The 22,791-nt window shown below is 41.1% G+C and overlaps 1 protein-coding gene and 1 long non-coding RNA gene across 2 annotated transcripts in view; both read left to right on the top strand.

Annotated features, from left to right (window-relative positions):
* Nucleotides 172–2,327, top strand: LOC108636840. Its single transcript, XR_001918603.1, has 3 exons — nucleotides 172–240; nucleotides 994–1,048; nucleotides 1,598–2,327. It is a non-coding gene; the product is annotated as an uncharacterized LOC108636840 (long non-coding RNA).
* ANKDD1A (ankyrin repeat and death domain containing 1A) overlaps nucleotides 9,374–22,791 on the top strand; it is a 42,213-nt gene continuing 28,795 nt past the window's right edge. Inside the window, 1 exon segment of the mRNA XM_018053788.1 lies at nucleotides 9,374–9,594. Within this exon segment, the coding sequence (XP_017909277.1) occupies nucleotides 9,374–9,594 (221 nt within the window).

Below are 22,791 nucleotides of genomic sequence, written 5' to 3'. Positions count from 1 at the left end.
GCTCGATGCCCACAGGCTGGCTGACCACCGCTGGGACGGTGGTGCATTAGCCCTGGCCGAGGGCTTGGAGGGAGTGCGGGGCACAGTGTGGGGTACTGCGTCCGCACAGCGTTCACGGAAGGCAACGCCAGGGAGAGCAAAGAGACTCAGCAAGCGATAGAGAAGTTGGGAGGACCCAGTACCGTGAGACGTGAAAAAGAAGGCAGCAACAGACACTAAAGACGGCTTGCAGTAAGACCAGTATGTTTGTTTGTTTGCTTGTTTTTAACTTTCTCAGGAAGACACATCAGGAAGGCGGGGCCAAAATTAGGAGGAAGTGAAAAGCAAGCCCGCGCATTCAAGCAACCGAGCCATTTGTGCACGCCAAGCTGTCTGTTGCACCGTCGCTTTGATTCGGTTCCCAGCATTTCTCCTTTTTCTACGTCAACACCAACACCGTAACAGATAACCACTTGTTTAAGCAACCTTTTTTTAAAAAAAAAAAGTTCTTTGTAATTGTGTAGAATTGTGTTTGTGGGTATAGCTTGAAACCACATTGTTCTCTACCCAAGCTCGGCTGCTAAAGAGAAATGTTGTTCAGCCATATACATATATATATATATATATATATATATATATATATATTTTTTTTTTCCCCCGTGTTCAGTTAACCATACAAGAGCCCTACAGAAAGATCCATGCCTGGTAAAGTTTGTTGGTTGGTGACAGTTTCAGAGACTGGAGCTGACAAATATGGTTTGGTAGTTTCTTACTGCCTACTGCCATATATGCAGTCATGAAAAAGAGCTGATGTTTAAAACAAACATCAGTTTGACAGCCAACATGTGCTGTGCTGTGCTTAGTCGCTCAGTCCTGTCCGACTTTTTGCCACCCCATGGACTGTAGCCTGCCAGACTCCTCTGTCCGTGGGAATTCTCCAGGCAGGAATACTGGAGTGGGTTGCCTTGTCCTCCTCCAGGGCAATCTTCCCAACCCAGGTCTCCTGCTTTGCAGATGGATTCTGTACCTTCTGAGCCGCCTGGGAAGCCCGCATGGATAATTACATTCTGTAAGAAGGGTCATAGGCACTTGGGGAAGGGAGGAGGCCTGGGAGGGGGATGGATCTGCCTAGGGAACTGGCCCGGTCGGGGATGGGGGTGTGGGGTGGGTTGGACAGGGATGGGAAGTCATCCTGTGGGAGTAAAGGAAAGATTGCCTGCTGGAGATCACCCACCCCTTCCTGAAGCCTGCTTGTTCTCTATGACTATTTTAGCTCACTTTGATGATTCTGGCTTGGGGGATGGGGGCTGTTAACAGTGGATTGGATTGGGGATGGGAGTCCCAACAGTGCAAGCTCACAGGGGTATGTTTTTCTCATATAATAATGTGAGTAGTGGTGGGCTGGTGTGGCTCCAGGTCTCTTTTCTTCAGGGCTGTGATTCCTAGCATGCTGGCTTTCTGTCTCCATGCTCTTCCCCAGTGGTCAGCAGGGTTCAACAAGAGAAACAGAACCACGTCATCATAGACGTTCTATTGGACAGGGCTGCTTTAGACCTTACATGGTGGTGGGAGAAGGCAGAGGAGTCTATGCAAGGCCGTTTGCTGGCTCTGGTTCTAGGGCTGAGAACGAAGTCACTGCAGATCAGCCAGAGGCAGCCAGGAGAGAAAGTTGGGTGTGACTTGGAGCAAGAACAGACTTAGAACTGGAAGGGACAAAGTGGAATTCATGGACAGCTGTAGTCTTCAAAGGCAGACTGGATCTGAGTATGTGTCTCACTACTCGAAACTTTGATAATGCAGAGGTGCTGCAGGAGAAGCTGGTACATTTCATAGAATTGTGCATGCACTTGGCTTATGACCTGGTGAAGCTGAAGATCTGGCAGGAGCTGAGGTCTGGGCGCTGCCTCATGCCAGCAAGGAGAGCCAGCAGATCAGCTACAATGTGCTAGAGTTACCACCGTGCCTGGAGGTCTGCACTGTCCTTCAGAGCATGCAAACCATGGCCTCTGCTTCACTGTGGTCTTCCAGAGTTCATGCAACACTAAAACCATGCAGGATTCTAGAAAACAGATCCTGTTTAGCTGAGCGGACACATTACAAAGTCACCATACTGCTCCATTGGTTCAAGGCATTAAGTCCGTTGCGTATGCTTCAGCCCAGAAATAATGTTATAGAAATAATGTACTGCCGGCAGAAGACGGAATCTGAAAGTACACAATGATGTTACTCATATAAAGAGAAAGCAGAAATACTGTTTATCTTTGCAAGAATCCAAATGTCCTACCATTGAGAACTGGTCTAATAGATTTTGATACACTTACGCAACACAATAAAAAATAATTAAAAAGGAGGAGATGTATCTGTTTTTACTGATAATGTGGAGTTAAAAACATGTAAATCATTCCATTCATATAAAATTATATGCATAAGTATTTGCACAGAGCAGCTTCTAGAAGGATATTCAGCAAAATATTAATGGTAATTTCTCTGGGTAGTACTTTTTTCTTTATGCCTTTCTGTCTTGCTGAATTTTTCTATGTATTACCTTTATATCAAGAAATGCAAGGAAGCTTCTATTTATTTAGAAAAAAATTAATTATTGGAGGACTCTTTTCTACTTGGTGGAAGGCAGGGGGTTAAATGCTAATGTTTTCAATTCTCTTGCCATTCTGATCCTTAATGAATGGGAAGGTCTTAGCAGTTTCTTGAAACTGATAAAGAAGATTGTCCTTATTTGAAAATGGGAACTCATCACACATTAGGCAGCATTTCTAATGACATGGTGCCCTGCCCCACTTAACGTGACTGCCTGGCAACAGACTCTTGGTGTCTGTTAGCTAGTGTCATTGCTAGCTCAGTTCTGACACCACCATTACCAGAAAGTCATAAACACGGTAGCAAAAATCAACTAAAAGGTAAAAAAAAAATTAAGTGAACAGAAACTAACTTCAACACTCATTCACAACATTAAGGGAAATTGTGAGGGGGCAGGTGGAGAATCTTAATTGAGAAATGGAAACTATATATATAAAAAAAAGAACAAAATGGAAATTCTAGAACTAAAACTTATAGCAGCTTGAGGTTGACAGATTAAAGGGTGAAACCTGAAGACTAATCAAACCTTCCTTTTCTGTCATCATGACTTTTGTGCTCCTGGGAAATATTCTCACTTTTTCCATACCACAAAACGCTTAGAAAACACTCGTTTCCTGCTGCTTGCCCTGTTTTTACCCAAGAGATGAAGCATGGGTTTCCTATGCTCTCAGATCCCTCAAATCTCTGAGAGGTACAGAGCACCTTATCTAGGAAACCCCATGTTAATATCTAAGCTTCCCCAGTTCTCCTAAACTTCACCTCCCCTCATTCATATCCCATGAAACTACTAGGGGAGAAGTGGTGAAACTCTGCTCTTCCTTATCTCCTCTGATCTGGGTCTTGACCTTTAAAAGTCATAAGCTAAGAATTGACGCCTGTGTTCTGCTAAGACTGTCCTTTCTCTGAGGCAGTCAGCATAGAACTCCCTAGCTACTGCTAAAACTAGGGGATGGTCTGAAGTATCAGGAAGTACTGGGCAAAAAACCAAACAAGCATAAGTTAATATGCCAAATTAATGCCTGGCTATATTGACATTCATGGAGGCCTGTGTGTGTAACCAGGGCTTGGTGGGACTTATTACATCCTCACAGGTATGAAACAGCTTGATAAGTCTTTGCAAACCAGAGTCAATAAAAAGTGCTTTAGAAATGGATGTGAGAATACAACAGTTCTCCTGTCCTCAGACAGGAAATATGAGAAAGGTAAATCCACAACTGTTTATTAGCACAAGGGGTTAGATTAAATGAGTCACTCCAATAATGCTAGGAAGTCAAATTACCTGTGATTCTAATTTCCTTTTTAAGATTGATAGAGGACAAAGAATCTAATATAATCATGAACATTTTCTTTTACCAGAAAGCTTTGTGTCTAAGAACAGAACCAACTATAAGGTAGAAGAGCACATATAACACAAAAGTAAGGCTATAGTTATTCAACTTATTTGTATAAAGTATCAACTCATTATAGAAGTTTCGGAAAAATAGAAGAAAAAAGTCACCCATGAGTGAATCCATCAAAAATGGCCACTCTTAACATTCTGATGTGTGTTTCTTTCAATTTTTCTGCTATGTACATCTTTTCCCCCCTACTTGTGATATTATATGTAAGTTTTTCTATACTTATTCTTAAAAAACTTAAAAGTATAATGATACTGAGCATAAACCCAGAGAAAACCATAATTCAAAAAGACACATGCACCTCAGTTTTTATTGCAGCGCTATTTACAGTAGCCAGGAGATGGAAGAAACCTGCTGCTGCTGCCGCTGCTAAGTCGCTTCAGTCGTGCCCAACTCTGTGCGACCCCAGAGACAGCAGCCCACCAGGCTCCCCCATCCCTGGAATTCTCCAGGCAAGAACACTGGAGTGGGTTGCCATTTCCTTCTCCAGTGCATGAAAGTGAAAAGTGAAAGTGAAGTCACTCAGTCGTGGAAGAAACCTAAATGTTCATCAACAGAGGAATGGGTAAAGAAGATCTGGTACAGATGTACAATGGAACATTCAGTTCAGTTCAGTCGCTCAGTCATATCCAACTCTTTGCGACCCCACGAATCGCACCACGCCAGGCCTCCCAGTCCATCACCAACTCCTGGAGTTCACTCAGACTCACGTCCATCGAGTTGGGTGTCGTCCCCTTCTCCTCCTGCCCCCAATCCCTCCCAGCATCAAAGTCTTTTCCAATGAGTCAGCTCTTCGCATAAGGTGGCCAAAGTACTGGAGTTTCAGCTTTAGCATCATTCTCTCCAAAGAATACCCAGGACTGATCTCCTTTAGAATGGACTGGTTGGATCTCCTTGAAGTCCAAGGGACTCTCAAGAGTCTTCTCCAACACCACAGTTCAAAAGCATCAATTCTTCGGCACTCAGGTTTCTTCACAGTCCAACTCTCACATCCATACATGACCACAGGAAAAACCATAGCCTTGACTAGACGGACCTTAGTCGGCAAAGTAATATCCCTGCTTTTCAATGTGCTCATAACTTTCCTTCCAAGGAGTAAGCATCTTTTAATTTCATGGCTGCAGTCACCAGCTGCAGTGATTTTGGAGCCCCACAAAATAAAGTCTGACATTGTTTCCACTGTTTCCCCATCTATTTCCCATGAAGTGATGGGACCAGATGCCATGATCTTCATTTTCTGAATGTTGAGCTTTAAGCCAACTTTTTCACTCTCCTCTTTCACTTTCATCAAGAGGCTTTTTAGTTCCTCTTCACTTTCTGCCATAAGGGTGGTGTCATCTGCATATCTGAGGTTATTGATATTTCTCCCAGCAATCTTGATTCCAGCTTGTGCTTCTTCCAGCCCAGCATTTCTCATGATGTACTCTGCATAGAAGTTAAATAAGAGGGTGACAATAAACAGCCTTGACGTACTCCTTTTCCTATTTGAAACCAGTCTGTTGTTCCATGTCCAGTTCTAACTGTTGCTTCCGACCTGCATATAGGTTTCTCAAGAGGCAGGTCAGGTGGTCTGGTACTCCCATCTCTTTCAGAATCTTCCACAGTTTCTTGTGATCCACACCGTCAAAGGCTTTGGCATAGTCGATAAAGCAGAAATAGATGTTTTTTCTGGAACTCTCTTGCTTTTTTGATGATCCGGCAGATGTTGGCAATTTGATCTCTGGTTCCTCTGCCTTTTCTAAAACCAGCTATATTACTCAGCCATAAAAAGGAATGAAATTGAGTCATTTGTGGAGACGTGGATGGACCTAGAGACTGTCAAACAGAGTGAAGTAAGTCAGAAAGAGAAAAACAAATATTGTATATAGACGCACACATGTGGAATCTGAAAAAACTGGTATAGATGACCTTATTTACAAAGCAGAAATAGCGATATGGATGTAGAGAACAAATGTATGGATACAAAGGGGAAAAGGGAAGTGGGATGAATTGAGAGACTGGGGTTGACACATATACACTCTTGATACTACGTATAAAAGAGATTAGTAAGAGACCCTACTGTAGAGCACAGGGAACCCCACTCAGTGCTCTGTGGTGACGTAAATGGGAAGGAAATCCAAAAAGAAGGGATATATGTATACATATAGCGGGTCCACTTTGCTGTACAGTAGAAACTAATACAATGTTGTAAAGCAACTATACTCCAATCAATTTTTTTAAGTATGATGAATACCTTATACTGAAATATGTATTCAGTTCACTTCAGTCACTCAGTCATGTCCAACTCTTTACAACTCTTTGCAAATAGACTGGCAGCACACCAGGCTTCCCTGTCTGTCACCAACTCTCGGAGCTTGCTCAAACTCACGTCCATCGAGTTGGTGATGCCATCCAGCCATCTCATCCTGTCGTCCCCTTCTCCTCCTGCCTTCATCCTTCTCAGCATCAGGGTCTTTCACAGTGTGTCAGTTCTTTGCATCAGGTGGCCAAAGTATTGAAGCTTCAGCTTCAGCATCAGTCCTTCCAATGAATATTCAGGACTGATTTCCTTTAGCATTGACTGGTTTGATCTCCTTGCTGTCCAAGGGACTCTAAAGAGTCTTCTCCAACACCACAGTTCAAAAGCATCAATTCTTTGGCACTTAGCCACCAGGGAGGCCCAAGGGCTTATTATATTCCCTAAACTGTTAAAGGCTTAGTACACATTACCTCATTACTTTTTCTATCAATTCTATAGAAAAGGTCAGAGATAGCCTCCTCTTACAGATGACCAAATTGAAAGGATACTTGTTTGAAGTTCTATGTCTAAGGAAGTTCCTTTCATTATTATTTGTATGTTTTTCTTAGAAACTAGCCTAAATGTCAAGGAAAAGAGACATATAAATATGGCAGGTGTATCTGTTCAATGGAATATTTTGCAACTAAAACAAACTAAGACCTTGCAAATCCCCACCACTCCTGCCCCTGAGTTTCTACTTTTTATTCTCTCCAGTATCATATCAAATCCAGGAGAAGTAGGAGGGGGAAGAGTATTGACTTAAGAAAGACAGCAGATAAAAATGTGGTTAATTTTATCATGTGGGCATATATAGATATATAGACATATCCTACAATTTGATTTGCTATTATTAAATATTTTTGTTCCCTAGGGTGTGTTTTATTATGATGATATCTGTATGTCAAAGGGGAATTCCACAGGCCATGGCCGAGTTCTGTGGTTTCTCTTCTCCATAGCCCTACTGCCTTGCAACACACCATGTGATTTTGTTACTTTTTGTCATTTGCTTGTTGACCATCTCCCTCTGAAAGAATTTCAGTTCCTAGAAGGAAGGGATCTTGGTCGCTTTAATTCAGTGATGTATCATCCCAGGAACTAGAACTGTGCCTGACATAGCGTAGTGAAAGTGAAAGTCGCTCAGTCTTGTCTGACTCTTTGCGACCCCATGTATTATATAGTCCATGGAATTCTCCAGCCCAGAGTACTAGAGTGGATTGCCTTTCCTTTCTCCAGGGGGTCTTCCCAACCCAGGGATCGAACCCAGGTCTCCCACATTGCAAGTGGATTCTTTACCATCTGAGCCACCAGAGAAGCCCAATAATACTAGAGTGGGTAGCCTATCTCTTCTCCAGAGGATCTTCCTGACCCAGGAATCAAACCAGGGTCTCCTGCACTGCAGGTGGATTCTTACCAACTGAGCTATCAGTAAGCGTAAGCACTTGATAAATATGTGTTGAATGAACAGAGTGGAGCAATGGGCTGAGGCGGTGCTGCTGAGGGTTTAACCTGACAGATGCAGAGAAGTGGTCACTGACTTTTGCAGAAGGTACTCCATTGGTGACCCTGCTAAGAGCTCTTTTGGCAGAATTGATGGAGAGGATAAGGAGGTTGTCCAAGAGAAAAGGAAGAAGGGATGTGGGCAATTTCAAATAGAAACAGTGCATAATTAATTCCAGGAGTTGGAAAGTACGTTAACTGGGAAATTGTGGCCTTTTAGATCCGAATTAAGATAACCTTCCATGGAGCTTGGCATTTATAAAGGCAGGCATGTTTCAGTAAAAACTGCATTTTATTGGGCTTCACATATGCTGTGGTTTTTGGTTTTTGGTGTGGTTTTTTTTTTTTTTTTACAAATCAAAGTTTTATGGCAACCCTGAATCAAGCAAGTCTAGTGGCACTGTTTTCCCCACAGCGTTTGATCTGTACCACGTTTTGGTAATGCTCCTAGTATTTCAAGCTTTTTCGTTGTTATTTTATTTGTTATGGTGATCTGTGATCACTGATCTTTGCATTGTTTGGGGTTGGTCCAAACTGCTCCCATATGAGACAGTGAACTAAGTGGCTCAAATGTGTATGTTCGGACTGGTCCACCGACAGGCTGATACCTTCTCTCTCTCCTTGTCAGGCCTCCCATTCTGAGACACAGCATTACTGATGTTAGGCCAGTTAATAGCAATGGCCTGTCATGGCCTGCAAGTGTTCAAGTGAAAGCAAGAGCTGCAATTCTCTCAGTTTAAACAAAGCTTAGTGAGGAAGACGTGTCAAAAGCTGAGACAGGCTAAAGCTATGTCTCTTGAGCCAAACAGCCAAGTTGTGAAGGAAAAGGAAAACTTCTTAAAGAAGTTAAAAGTGCTACTTCAGTGAATACATGAACAATAAAAAGCCAAACAGCATTATTTGCTGCTATGGAGACATTTTACTGACTAAAATATAAAACCAAAGCAGCCACAACATTCTCTTAAGCCAAAACCTAGTCCAGAAAAAGGCCCTAATTCTCTTCCATTCTGTGAAGGCTGAGAGGGGTGAGGAAACTGCAGAAAAAAAGTCTGAAGCTAACAGGGGTTGGTTCAGGAGATTTAAGGAAAGAAGCATCTCTATAACATAAAAGTACAAGATAAAGCAGATCTAGCTAAGATCTCGGAGAAAGCAATGGCACCCCACTCCAGTACTCTTGCCTGGGAAATACCATGGACGGAGGAGCCTGGTGGGCTGCCGTCTATGGGGTTGCCCAGAGTCTGACATGACAAGCGACTTAGCAGCAGCAGCAGCTAAGATCTGATGGAAGATCTAGCTAAGATCATTAATGAAGGTGGCTACACTACACAGTGATTTTCAGTGTAGACAAAATAGCCTTCTATTGAAGGAAGATGCCATCCAGGACGTTCACAGCTGGAGAGAAGTCAATACCTGGTTTCAAAGCTTCAAAGGACAGGCTGAATTTTTAGGAGTTCATGCCGCTGGTGACTTTAGGTTGAAGTTAGTGCTCATTTATCGTTCCAGAAATACTAGGGATTTTTCTTAAGAATTTCCATAAGAATTCTTAAGAATCCATAATAATTGTGTACTCTGCCTGTGCTCTATAAAAGGAACAATAAATCATTGAAGTAGCACATCTGTTTGCAACATGGTTTATTTTAAGAACATTCGTGATTCATGGGAAGAGGTCAAAATATCAACCTTAATAGAAGTTTGGAAGAAATTGATTCCAACCCTCATGGATGATTTTGAGGAAAGCTTCAGTGGAGAAAGTGACTACAGATGTGGGGAAATAGCAAGAGAACTAGAATTGGAAGTGGAGCCCGAAGATGTGGCTGAACTGCCACTGCAATCTCATGATGATAACCAGCAAGGACCTACTGTATAGCACGGGGAACCCTGCTCGATACTTTGTAACAGACTAAATGGGAAAAGAATTTGAAAAAGAACAGATGCATGTGTATGTATAGCTGAATCACTTCGCTGTACACCTGACACTAGGACAATATTGTTAATCAACTACGTGCTGCTGTGCTTAACCGGTCAGTCATGTCAGCTCTTTGTGATCCCGTGGAATGTAGCCCTCCAGGATCCTCTGCCCATGGGATTCTCCAGGCAAGAATACTGGAGTGGGTTGCCATTCCCTTCTCCAGGGAATCTTCCCAATCCAGGGATCAAACCCAGGTCTCCCACATTTCAGGTAGATTTTTACTCTCTGAGCTACCACTATTCCCAAAATGAAAAGGTGAAACAAACAAACACCTGAATGGATAAGGAGTTGCTTCTTATGAATGAGCAAAGAAAGTGGTTTCTTGAGATGTAATCTCTTGGTAAAGATGGTGTGAAATGATAACAAAGGATGTAGAATATTGCCTAACTTTAGTTAATGAAGTTGCAGCAGAATCTGAGAGAATTGATTCCAGTTTTGAAAGAAATTCTACTGTGAATAAAATGTTATCAGCCCTACATACTACAGAGAAGTCATTTGTGAAAAGAAGAGTCCATCTGTATGGCAAACTTCACTGTTGTCCTATTTTAAAAAATGCCACAGCCAACCCAACCTCAGCAACCACTACTATGATCAGTCGTCAGCCATCAACATCAGGTCAAGATCCTCCAGCAGCAAAAACAGTATGACTTGCTGAAGGCTCAGGTGATGGCTAGCACTTTTTTTTTTAGCAATAAAGTAGTTTTAAATAAAGGTATGTACAGTTTTTTAGACATAATACTATTTCACATTTAATAGAGTATAAAATAGTATAGACATAACTTTTATCTGCACTGGGAAATAAAAAAACCCTATATAACTAGCTTGAATGACTGTAGGTTAGGAGTCTTCTGACAGGTTTTCCAGCCCCTAGCCCTGTTCACCTCTGTTCAGTTATTTATATTATGCCCTGAGTGATCATTGCAGAAAGGAGACGTGATCATGATGCGCTCCTGTTTATAACTAGTCAGTGTTTCCCCACTGCCTTCAGATTAAAGTCTAAATTTTTCCACTTTGCATAGAAGACCTATCATGCCCTGGCTCCTGACTACCCTCTGTGAAGACAATGACAATGGGAGAGATGGAGAGATAAAAACAACAAACAAGTTTAAAAACTGGGGAAAAAAAAAGCAAACAAGAAACTACTTATTTGGTAGGCCAGGGATAAATACTTTTTATGGTCATGAATTAACTTGAAAATTAAAAGGCAAGAAGTTGTTTATATTAGACAAAACACATGGAAATATGTATAATAAAGATTTCACCTAAATTGATGATAGAAAAGAACATTAGCAAAAAATTATTAAGCATAAATTGAGGAGTGGGATGGTGTCCAGAGGTGGGAACATTATCTGTAAATCTAAGTTCAAAAAATAGGGAATCCAGCCACTGCCCAAAGGTGAAACAATTTGAACAAAAAAAAAGGAAAATATTTAGATTTGAATCAAACTGAATTATAAAAATTCATGTGTCTATATAAAGATCAAGATAGAAAGAACTCATAAGTCACCATTGAGATGGCTTGTAAATTGACTTTTTACTTTGACAGTTGGTAGCTAAAGAGAAAGAAGTAAGCATTTATACACTCTTCCTGTAAGAAATAGATCAACTGAGGCTATCTGGCTGTATAGCCAATAAGGGAAAGTGCTTGAGCTTCCCTGATGGCTTAGACTGTAAAGAATCCTCCTGCAATGCGGGAGACCTGGGTTCGATACCTGGGTTGGGACGATCCCCTGGAGGAGAGCATGGCAACCCACTCCAGTATTCTTGACTGGAGAATCCCATGGACAGTGAAACCTGGTGGGCTATAGTCCACGGGGTCGCAAAGAGTTGGACACGACTGGGCAACTAAGTTGCTTGCAGTTCTAAGACCCTTGACTACAGTGAGCTAGATGGGTTTGGAGAGAATGTATTTCAAGTACTTCTGCTCCCTCTAGAGGAGAAATGTAAATAAATCAGGTCTGTCAGATTTTGTTAAGAGTTTTGAAGTTAAATTTTAGTGTCATTTAAAAGAGAGAACTCATTTGGAAGTAGTGAGGAAAATCTAGCTTTAATTAATTATAATTTCTAATTTAAAAATAATAATTTTCCATAATCATATCACTTTAATATGATTCCTGTTTCTAATCTGAAATATGTCCTTCCAGTTCAGTCTGCTGTGTAGTATTACACAGGGCCTCCCAGGTGGCGCTAGTGGTAAAGAACCCACCTGCTAATACAGGAGACGTGAGAGACACAGGTTCGACCCTGGGTTGGGAAGATCCCTTGGAGGAGGGCATGGCCACACACTCCAGTATTCTTGTCTGGAGAATTCCATGGACAGAGGATCCTGGGGAGCTACAGTCCATGGGTCACAAAGAGTCAGACACGAATAACAGAGATTATTAACCCTTGGAGATTTTTCCCCAGGACTGTCTGCTCTCTTATTTTAACTTTTTTTTTTTGACATAGAGAGTTGCATATAAACTCTAACTGTAAATACTTTACAAAGCCAAACACATATCTTGGGTTTTAATTAGGTCACATGATGGCCATTGGAGATAATAAAAAGATAAGACATGCTTGGTTTTCTCTAAAGACTAATTAGGGCTTAGATTAGTGTGTTCCAAATTGTTAAACAGTTACTCCTACATTCTATATTGATTAATCTTTCTCTTCCTCATTGATTTGAGATGCATTCTTTATCATGTATATAGTAAGATCTATGTTTGGACTTTCCATTAATTTAGCGTTTTGTCATAATCACATTGTTTTAATTACCATATCCTCATATGATTAAAACAGAATAGGACTGACCCTCTCACAACTAATTTTTGTTCAGTACTTTCTTCCCTTTTTATTCTCCAAGTGAACTTTACAGTCATTTTGTCAATGTGGGCAAAAATTACTGTTCTTTTAAAGAAGTAATTCAGAGCAGTAGACATTCTGATTAAACCTATAAATTAGTTATTTTCACATTCAGTCTAACTAGTAATATAACTGGTCACTTTTCCAAGTCTTACTTTATATTTTTAATATAATGTGCATTTTTTTTCTTCATAACATCACTATGTACCTTGTTAAGACTATTCCCAGGCTATATGCATCTTATGTTAGTTATTGCAAACAGGACCTTTATTTGGCTTGTTTTTGTAGAGCTTCTGGTACATAAAAATGTTGTTGATTTATATTGCTTTTAAGCCATACTTGTAAACTTTTATTCATTTTAATAGTTTATCAGATGATTCTTTTATATTTTATGTATATACAGTATCAGTTTACAATGATGCTTCTCTTTCATCTTAGAAAATTTGTGCGTAGAAAAGAGCTAACAAAATAGGCCTGAGCCTGCTATTATTACACAGACCTATTGCATAGTTGGCTCTTGGCTGGTTTCTGGAAACTTGGACTTTGGGAGGGTTTCCATCATTCTCTAAGTGATAAGGGTGGTATAATATTTTTAGACTGTGCAAAAATATGGCTTCCTGAGGAGACCAGGAAAGCTGTTTTGCACCCGGCAGAATCAAAATATAGATTGTTTTACTTCAGAGCTTCTTCAGTATATTTTGGGAATTTATGGGTCGTCATGTTCCTATGCATGCATTACCTGAAGAGATCCAGAAGATCTTGTCTTTAAGATATCTAGGCTTGATGTTTTAGAGCAGAGACATGGGAGAGAACAAGATGGCGGAGCAGTAGGTGGGTGTGGAGTACATCTTTCTCCACGGATACATCAGGAATACACTTTCAGGCACAGAAGTGCATGCAGAACACCAGCTGAGAGTGGACAGGAGTACCTGACCAGTGGAAAAGAAAATATGCTGCTGCTAAGTCGCTTCAGTCATGTCCAACTCTGTGTGACCCCATAGAAGGCACCCCACCAGGCTCCCCCGCCCCTGGGATTCTCCAGGCAAGAACACTGGAGTGGGTTGCCATTTCCTTCTCCAATGCATGAAAGTGAAAAGTGAAAGGGAAGTCTCTCAGTCGTGTCCAACTCCTAGCAACCCCATGGACTGCAGCCCACCAGGCTCCTCCGTCCATGGGATTTGCCAGGCAAGAGTACTGGAGCGGATAGAACCATGCATAACTTGGTAGAAGAAAGCAACTAGGAGGGAAAACAGGAGTATTAGTAGGACCAGACCTGCCCTGTGCGGGTGGGGAAACAGAGGCAGGGGTCCAATCCCCACATCCGGCCAACTGTCTGAGTCAAAGGAGAAACATTCAAAACCTATGGGATGCAGCAAAAGCAGTCCTAAGAGGGACGTTTATAGCAGCACAATCCTACCTCAAGAAGCAAGAAAAACATGGAATAGACAACCTAACTTTACACCTAAACCAACTGGAAAAAGAAGAACAGAAAAAGCAAAAAATTGGTAGAAGGAAAGAAATCATAAAGATCCAAGCAGAAATAAATGAAAAAGAAATGAAAGAAACAACAGTAGAGATTAGTGAAACTAAAAGCTGGTCCTTTGAGAAGATAAACAAAATTGACAAACCCTTAGCCAGACTCATCAAGGAAAAAAGAGAGAAGAATCAAATCATCAAAATTAGAAACGAAAAAGGAGAGGTTACAGCAGACAGTGCAGAAATACAAAGGTTTATGAAACAATTATGAACAATTATTTGGCAATAAAATAGATAATCTGGAAGAAACGGTCAGTTTCTTAGAAAAGTTCCATCTTCCAAGACTGAACCAAGAAGAAATAGAAATTATGAGCAACCCAACTACAAGCACTGAAATTGAAGCTATGATCAAAATTCTACCCCAAAACAAAAGCCCAGGACCAGATGGCTTCACAGAATTCTATCAAACATTTAGAGAGGAGCTAGCAAATTTGGAAAACTCCGCAGTGGCCACAGGATGGGAAAAGGTCAGTTTCCATTCCAATGCCAAAGAAAGGCAATGCCAAAGAATGCTCAAACTACCGCACAATTGCACTCATCTCACACGCTAGTAAAGTAATGCTCAAAATTCTCCAAGCCAGGCTTCAGCAATACGTGAAGCATGAACTTCCAGATGTTCAAGCTGGTTTTAGAAAAGGCAGAGGAACCAGAGATCAAATTGCCAACATCCGCTGGATCATGGACAAAGCAAGAGAGTTCCAGGAAAACATCTATTTCTGCTTTATTGACTATGCCAAAGCCTTTGACTGTGTGGATCACAATAAACTGTGGAAAATTCTGAAAGAGATGGGAATACCAGACCACCTGATCTGCCTCTTGAGAAACCTGTATGCAGGTTAGGAAGCAATAGAACTGGGCATGGAACAACAGACTGGTTCCAAATAGGAAAAGGAGTACGTCAAGGCTGTATATTGTCACCCTGCTTATTTAACTTCTATGCAGAGTACATCATGAGAAATGCTGGACTGGAAGAAGCACAAGCTGGAATCAAGATTGCCGGGAGTAATGTAAATAACCTCAGATATACAGATGACACCACCCTTATGGCAGAAAGTGAAGAGGAACTAAAAAGCCTCTTGATGGAAGTGAAAGAGGAGAGTGAAAAAGTTGGCTTAAAGCTCAACATTCAGAAAATGAAGATCATGGATTCATGGAGTCACCGAGTCAGACATGACTGAGTGACCTAACTAAACTGAACTGAATGCTTATCCTTCTAAAACTCTTTCAAAAAGTTGCAGAGAAAGGAACACTTCCAAATTCATTCTACAAGGCCACCGTCACCCTGATACCAAAACCAAGTTCAGTTCAGTTCAGTCGCTCAGTCGTGTCCGACTCTTCACAACCCCACGAATCGCAGCATACAAGGCCTGCCTGGCCATCACCATCTCCTGGAGTTCACTCAGACTCATGTCCATTGAGTCCGTGATGCCATCCAGCCATCTCATCCTCGGTCGTCCCCTTCTCCTACTGCCCCCAATCCCTCCCAGCATCAGAGTCTTTTCCAATGAGTCAACTCTTCGCATGAGGTGGCCAAAGTAGTAGAGTTTCAGCTTCAGCATCATTCCCTCCAAAGAAATCCCAGGGTTGATCTCCTTTAGAATGGACTGGTTGGATCTCCTTGCAGTTCAAGGGATTCTCAAGAGTCTTCTCCAACACCACAGTTCAAAAGCATCAATTCTTCGGTGCTCAGCTTTCTTTATAGTCCAACTCTCACATCCATACATGGCCACTGGAAAAACCATAGCCTTGACTAGATGGACCTTTGTTGACAAGGTAATGTCTCTGCTTTTTAAAATGCTATCTAGTTTGGTCATAACTTTCCTTCCAAGGAGTAAGCGTCTTTTAATTTCATGGCTGCAGTCACCATCTGCAATGATTTTGGAGGCCCAAAATAAAGTCTGACATTGTTTCCACTGTTTCCCCATCTATTTCCCATGAAGTGATGGGACCAGATGCCATGATCTTCGTTTTCTGACTGATGAGTCTTAAGCCAACTCTTTCACTCTCCTCTTTCACTTTCATCAAGAGGCTTTTTAGTTCCTCTTCACTTTCTGCCATAAGGGTGGTGTCATCTGCATATCTGAGGTTATTGATATTTCTCCTTGCAATCTTGATTCCAGCTTGTGCTTCTTCCAGCCCAGCATTTCTCATGATGTACTCTGCATATAAGTTAATAAGCAGGGTGACAATATACAGCCTTGACGTACTCCTTTTCCTATTTGGAACCAGTCTGTTGTTCCATGTCCAGTTCTAACTGTTGCTTCCTGACCTGCATACAGATTTCTCAAGAGGCAGGTCAGGTAGTCTGGTATTCCCATCTCTTTCAGAATTTTCCACAGTTTATTGTGATCCACACAGTCAAAGGCTTTGGCATAATCAATAAAGCAGAAATAGATGTTTTCCTGGAACTCTCTTGCTTTGTCCATGATCCAGCGGATGTTGGCAATTTGATCTCTGGTTCCTCTGCCTTTTCTAAAACCAGCTTGAACATCTGGAAGTTCACATTTCACGTATTGCTGAAGCCTGGCTTGGAGAATTTTGAGCATTACTTTACTAGCGTGTGAGATGAGTGCAATTGTGCGGTAGTTTGAGCATTCTTTGGCACTGCCTTTCTTTGGGATTGGAATGAAAACTGACCTTTTCCAGTCCTGTGGCCACTGCTGAGTTTTCCAGATTTGCTGACATATTGAGTGCAGCACTTTCACAGCATCATCTTTCAGGATTTGAAATAGCTCAACAGGAATTCCATCACCTCCACTAGCTTTGTTCATAGTGATGCTTTCTAAGGCCCACTTGACTTCACATTCCAGGATGTCTGGCTCTAGATGAGTGATCACATCATCATGAATATCTGGGTCGTGAAGATCTTTTTTTGTACAGTTTTTCTGTGTATTCTTGCCACCTCTTTTTAATATCTTCTTCTTCTGTTAGGTCCATACCAATTTTGTCCTTTATCGAGCCCATCTTTGCATGAAATGTTCCCTTGGTATCTCTAATTTTCTTGAAGAGATCTCTAGTCTTTCCCATTCTGTTGTTTTCCTCGATTTCTTTGCATTGATCGCTGAAGAAGGCTTTCTTATCTCTTCTTGCTGTTCTTTGGAACTCTGCATTCAGATGCTTATATCTTTCCTTTTCTCCTTTGCTTTTTGCCTCTCTCCTTTTCACAGCTATTTGTGAGTCCTCCCCAGACAGCCATTTTGCTTTTTTGCATTTCTTTTCCATGGGGATGGTCTTGATCCCTGTCTCCTGTAAAGACAACACAAAAAAAGAAAACTACAGGCCAATATCGCTGGTGAACATAGATGCAAAAATCCTCAACAAAATTTTAGTGAACAGAATTCAGCAACACATCAAAAAGCTTATACACCATGATCAAGTTGGGTTTATTCCAGGGATGCAAGGATTCTTCAATATGTGGAAATCAATCAATGTGATGCACCATATTAACAAATTGGAAGATAAAAACCATATGACCATCTCAGTAGATACAGAAAAAGCCTTTGACAAAATTCAGCACCCATTTATGATTAAAATTCTTCAAAAAAATGGGCATAGAAAGAACCTACCTTAACATAGTAAAGGCCATATATGATAAGCCCACAGCAAACATTATTCTCAATAGTGAAAAACTGAAAGCATTCCCCCTAAGATCAGGAACAAGAAACGGGTGTCTACTTTCACCGCTATTATCCAACATAGTTCTGGAAATCCCAGCAACAGCAATCAGAGAAGAAAAAGAAATAAAAGGAATCCAGATCAGAAAAGAAGAAGTAAAGCTCTCACTGTTTGCAGTTGACATGACACTGTACATAGAAAACCCTAAAGATAGTATCAGAAAGTTACTAGAGCTAATCAGTGAATTTAGCAAAATTGCAGGATACAAAATCAATACACAGAAATCACTTGCATTTCTATATACTAACAATGAAAAATCAGAAAGAGAAATTAAGGAATCAATCCCATTCACCATTGCAACAAAAAGAATTAAATATCTAGGAATAAACTTACCTAAGGAGATGAAAGAACTGTACACATAAAATTATAAGACACTAATGAAACAAATCAAAGACAACATAAACAGATGGAGAGATATTCCATGTTCCTGGGTAGGAAGAATCAATATTATGAAAATGTCTATACTACCAAATGCAATCTATAGATTCAATACAATCCCTATCAAATTACCAATAGCATTTTTCACAGAACTAGAACAAAAAATTTCACAGTTCATATGGAAACACAAAAGACCCTGAATAGCCAAAGCAGTCTTGAGAAAGAATGGAGCTGGAAGAATCAACCTTCCTGACTTCAGGATATACTACAAAGCTACAGTCATCAAGACAGTATGGTACTGGCACAAAAACAGAAATAGAGATCAATGGAACAAGATAGAAAGCCCAGAAATAAACCCATGTACCTATGGGTTCCTTATTTTTGATGAAGGAGGCAAGAATATACAATGGGGGCAAAGGCAGTCTCTTCAGTAAATGGTGCTGGGAAAACTGGACAGCTACATGTGAAAAGAATGAAATTAGAACACTTCCTAACACCATATACAAAGATAAACTCAAAATGGATTACAGACCTAAATGTAAGACCAGAAACTATAAAACTTATAGAGGAAAACACAGGCAAAACACTTGACATAAATCAAAGCAAGATCCTCTATGACCCACCTCCTAGAGTAACAGAAATAAAAACCAAAGTAAACAAGTGGGACCTGGTTATACTTAAAAGCTTTTGCACAGCAAAGGAAACTATAAACAAATTCTCCCTCAGAATGGGAGAAAATAATAGCAAATGAAATAACTGACAAAGGACTAATTTCTAAAATATACAAGCAGCTTATACAACTCAATGCCAGAAAAACAATCCAATCAAAAAGTGGAGAAAAGACCTAAACAGACATTTCTCCAAAGAAGACATACAGATGGCTAACAAACACACGGAAAGATGCTCAACATAGCTCATTATTAGAGAAATGCAAATCAAAACTATAATGAAATATCACCTCACACTGGTCAGAATGGCCCTCATCAAAAAGTCTGCAAACAATAAATGCTGGAAAGGGTGTGGAGAAAAAGGAACACTCGTACTGTTGGTGGGAATGTAAATTGGTAGAGCCGCTATGGAAGATGGCATGGAGATTGCTTTAAAAACTAGGAATAAAACCACCATGTGACCCAGCAATCCCACTCCTAGGCACATACCCCAAGGAAACCAAAATTGAAAGAGACACATGTATCCCATTGTTCACTGCAGCACTATTTACAATAGCTAGAACATGGAAGCAACCTAGATGTCCATCAACAGATGAATGGATAAAGAAGTTGTGGTACATATACACAATGGAATATTATTCAACCATAAAAAGGAATGCATTTGAGTCAGTTCTAATGAGGTGTTGAACCTAGAACCTATTATACAGAGTGAAGTGAGTCAGAAAGAGAAAGATAAATACTTTATTCTAACGCATATATACGGAATGTAGAAAAATGGTACTGAAGAATTTATTTACAGTGCAGCAATAGAGAAACAGACATAGAGAACAGACTTATGGACATGGAGAGAGGGGAGGAGAGGGTGAGATGTATGGAAAGAGTAACATGGAAACTTACATTACCATATGTAAAATAGATAGCCAACGGGAATTTGCTGTATGGCTCAGGAAACTCGGACAGGGGCTCTGTATCAATCTAGAGGGGTGGGAAGGGGAGGGAGATAGGAAGGAGTTTCGAAAGGGAGGAGACATATGTATATATGTATATGTATAAAGTAAAGTTGCTCAGTTGTGTCTGACTCTTTGCAACCCCAAGAACTGTAGCCTACCAGGCTCCTCCATCCATGAGATTTTCCAGGCAAGAGTACTAGAGTGGGTTGCCATTTCCTTCTCCAGGGGATCTTCCCGACACAGGGATTGAACCCAGGTCTCCTGCCTTGTAGGCAGATGCTTTTACCATCTGAGCCACCAGAGAAGTCCCGTGTCTATGTATACCCATGGCTGATTCATGTCAAACTTTTCTGTTGAGGTTTGACAGAAAACAGCAAAATTCTGTAAAACAATTATCCTTCAATAAAAAAATAAATGAATTTTTAAAATATATGACTTCCTGTTTTCCTTCTAAAATTCTGAAATTTTGTTACATGCCAGGCAGATGCTGCTTATGTGACCAACTCCAACAAAAACTTTGGGCACTGCATCCCTAATGAGCATCCATGTGGACCACGTTTCACAGGTGCCCTCACAACTCATTGCTGGAGGAATTAAGCACATCTGTGTGACTCCACTAGCAAGGACCCTAGGGAGCTTGTGCCTGGTTTTTTCTGCGCTTCACCCCATATGCTTATTCCCAATGCTGACTGTGCTTTGTAGCCTCCCACTCTAATAAACCATAGCCACAAGTACCACTATGTGTGAATCTTGTGAGTTCTTCTAGAGAATGCTTGAAACTGGTAACAATTTGTATCTTTTTCTGTGGGGTACTTTTTATCAAGTCTAGGTATCATCTGCTGTGAATGACTCAGATGGAGAGAGGTTTGGACGCCCTGCGTGTGTGTGTGCTAAGTCACTTCAGTTGTGTCCCACTCTTTGCAACCCCAGGGACTGAAGTCCACCAGGTTTCTCTTTCCAAGGGGTTCACCAGGCAAGAATACTGGAGAAGGTTGCCATGCCCTCCTCCAGGGGGATCTTCCCTCCTCCAGGGGATCTTCCCTCCTCCAGGGGATCTTCCCGACTCAGGGATTGAACCGGAGTCTCTCACATCTCCTGCATTGGCAGGGAGGGTTTTTACCACTGACCACCTGGGAGGCCTCTTTGGCCCCCTAACTGATCTGATTTCTTCTCCTGTGCCCTCCCTCCCTGGGGCTCTGGAAAGTGGATTATGGGAACTACTGGTGCCTAGTGTCTTTCTACAACTGCAGATATTTATCAGTGTCATATCTCCGTGACCTTTAGTTCCGTTCCATGTTATTTTCCCAGTTAGTTACATTTGTCTCTCCTGCCTCTCCTCCTTCCCCAAACAATCAGCGTTTCACTCACTTACATGTTTTATCGTCCTTTCACTTGTTTATCTTTATCATTTTAAATCCCATTTTGCTTAAGAATTGTGTTCTTTTTATTAAACTGTAAATAATATAATTTCTTTTCATAATAAAAAAAAACTTGCTGTTACAGCTTTCCCTCTAAAATACAGGCTCCTATACTCTTTTTTACATTCATTCAGTTCAGTTCAGTCACTCAGTCGTGTCCGACTCTTTGCGACCGCATGAATCGCAGCACGCCAGGCCTTCCTGTCCATCACCAACTCCCAGAGTTCACTCAAACTCACGTCCATCGAGTTGGTGATGCCATCCAGCCATCTCATCCTCTGTCATCCCCTTCTCCTCCTGCCCCCAATCCCTCCCAGCATCAAAGTCTTTTCCAATGAGTCAACTCTTCGCATGAGGTGGCCAAAGTACTGGAGTTTCAGCTTTAGCATCATTCCCTCCAAAGAACACCCAGGACTGATCTCCTTTAGAATGGACTGGTTGGATCTCCTTGCAGTCCAAGGGACTCTCAAGAGTCTTCTCCACGCTACAGTTCAAAAGCATCAATTCTCAGTGCTCAGCTTTCTTCACAGTCCAACTCTCACATCCATACATGACCACTGGAAAAACCATAGCCTTGACTAGACAGACCTTTGTTGGCAAAGTAATGTCTCTGCTTTTGAATATGCTATCTAGGTTGGTCATAAGTTTCCTTCGAAGGAGTAAGCGTCTTTTAATTTCATGGCTGCAGTCACCATCTGCAGTGATTTGGGAGCCCCCCCAAAATAAAGTCTCACACTGTTTCCACTGTTTCCCCATCTATTTGCCATGAAGTGATGGGACCAGATGCCATGATCTTCGTTTTCTGAATGTTGAGCTTTAAGCCAACTTTTTCACTCTCCTCTTTCACTTTCATCAAGAGGCATTCATTGGTTTGTTTTAATTATTCACCAAAACAATTTTAGTTTTTTCACTTAAGAGATTCCCTCCCCGTTCCAATGGTTGTTTGATAGTCTGAAAACTTAAAAGAAGTCATATTTTGAGTAATGTAACAGACTAGACCGTTTAGACTAACTCTCCAGATGAAAGCAACTAAAAAATGTTGTTCAAAGATTTCAAGTCTGAAAAACATAAAAGTGATAAGATAGTTGGGATTTATCAGGCCAAAATCTGAATGAAAAGGGAATTTGGAGGGAAAGTAGAACACTGACGTTGCTTTTGCCTCTAAAGACATCTGCCAATTAAGGAAACTTGGTTATTATTGTTTAAGTCCTCTGACGGCCCACGAGTTTAGAAATTAAAGGCTTAGTTGTGCAAAAATGAAGAGCATAAGAGGAAGCCTTCCCCACTAAGTCTAGGATCCCAAAGGGTTATTTCCTCAGGTTAAGAATGAACCAGAAGAAAACCTACTCTCACTATCTAATCCTCATCCCCAAGAGACACAGGGAAAATAAAGGCCTTTGATCCTGAACAGTGCAGAGGGAGTAAAGAAAAGAAAAACCCTGCCCCAGGAAGTTAAAACCACGAGCTGGTAGAGATTGCGAGTTTGTAACCCCGATTCACATTTCCTGGTTTGTCCAAAAAAGTGTTCTGCTGTGAACTGGTCTAAAGTAGTCCTGCACTGATTCTAGGTGCCCGGCAAATACAAATCCTCTCAGGAGGAAGGCACC

This window comes from Capra hircus, chromosome 10 (genome assembly GCF_001704415.2).
Source record: "Capra hircus breed San Clemente chromosome 10, ASM170441v1, whole genome shotgun sequence".
Lineage (NCBI taxonomy): Eukaryota > Metazoa > Chordata > Mammalia > Artiodactyla > Bovidae > Capra > Capra hircus.
This window is presented reverse-complemented; position numbering and strand designations above follow the sequence as displayed.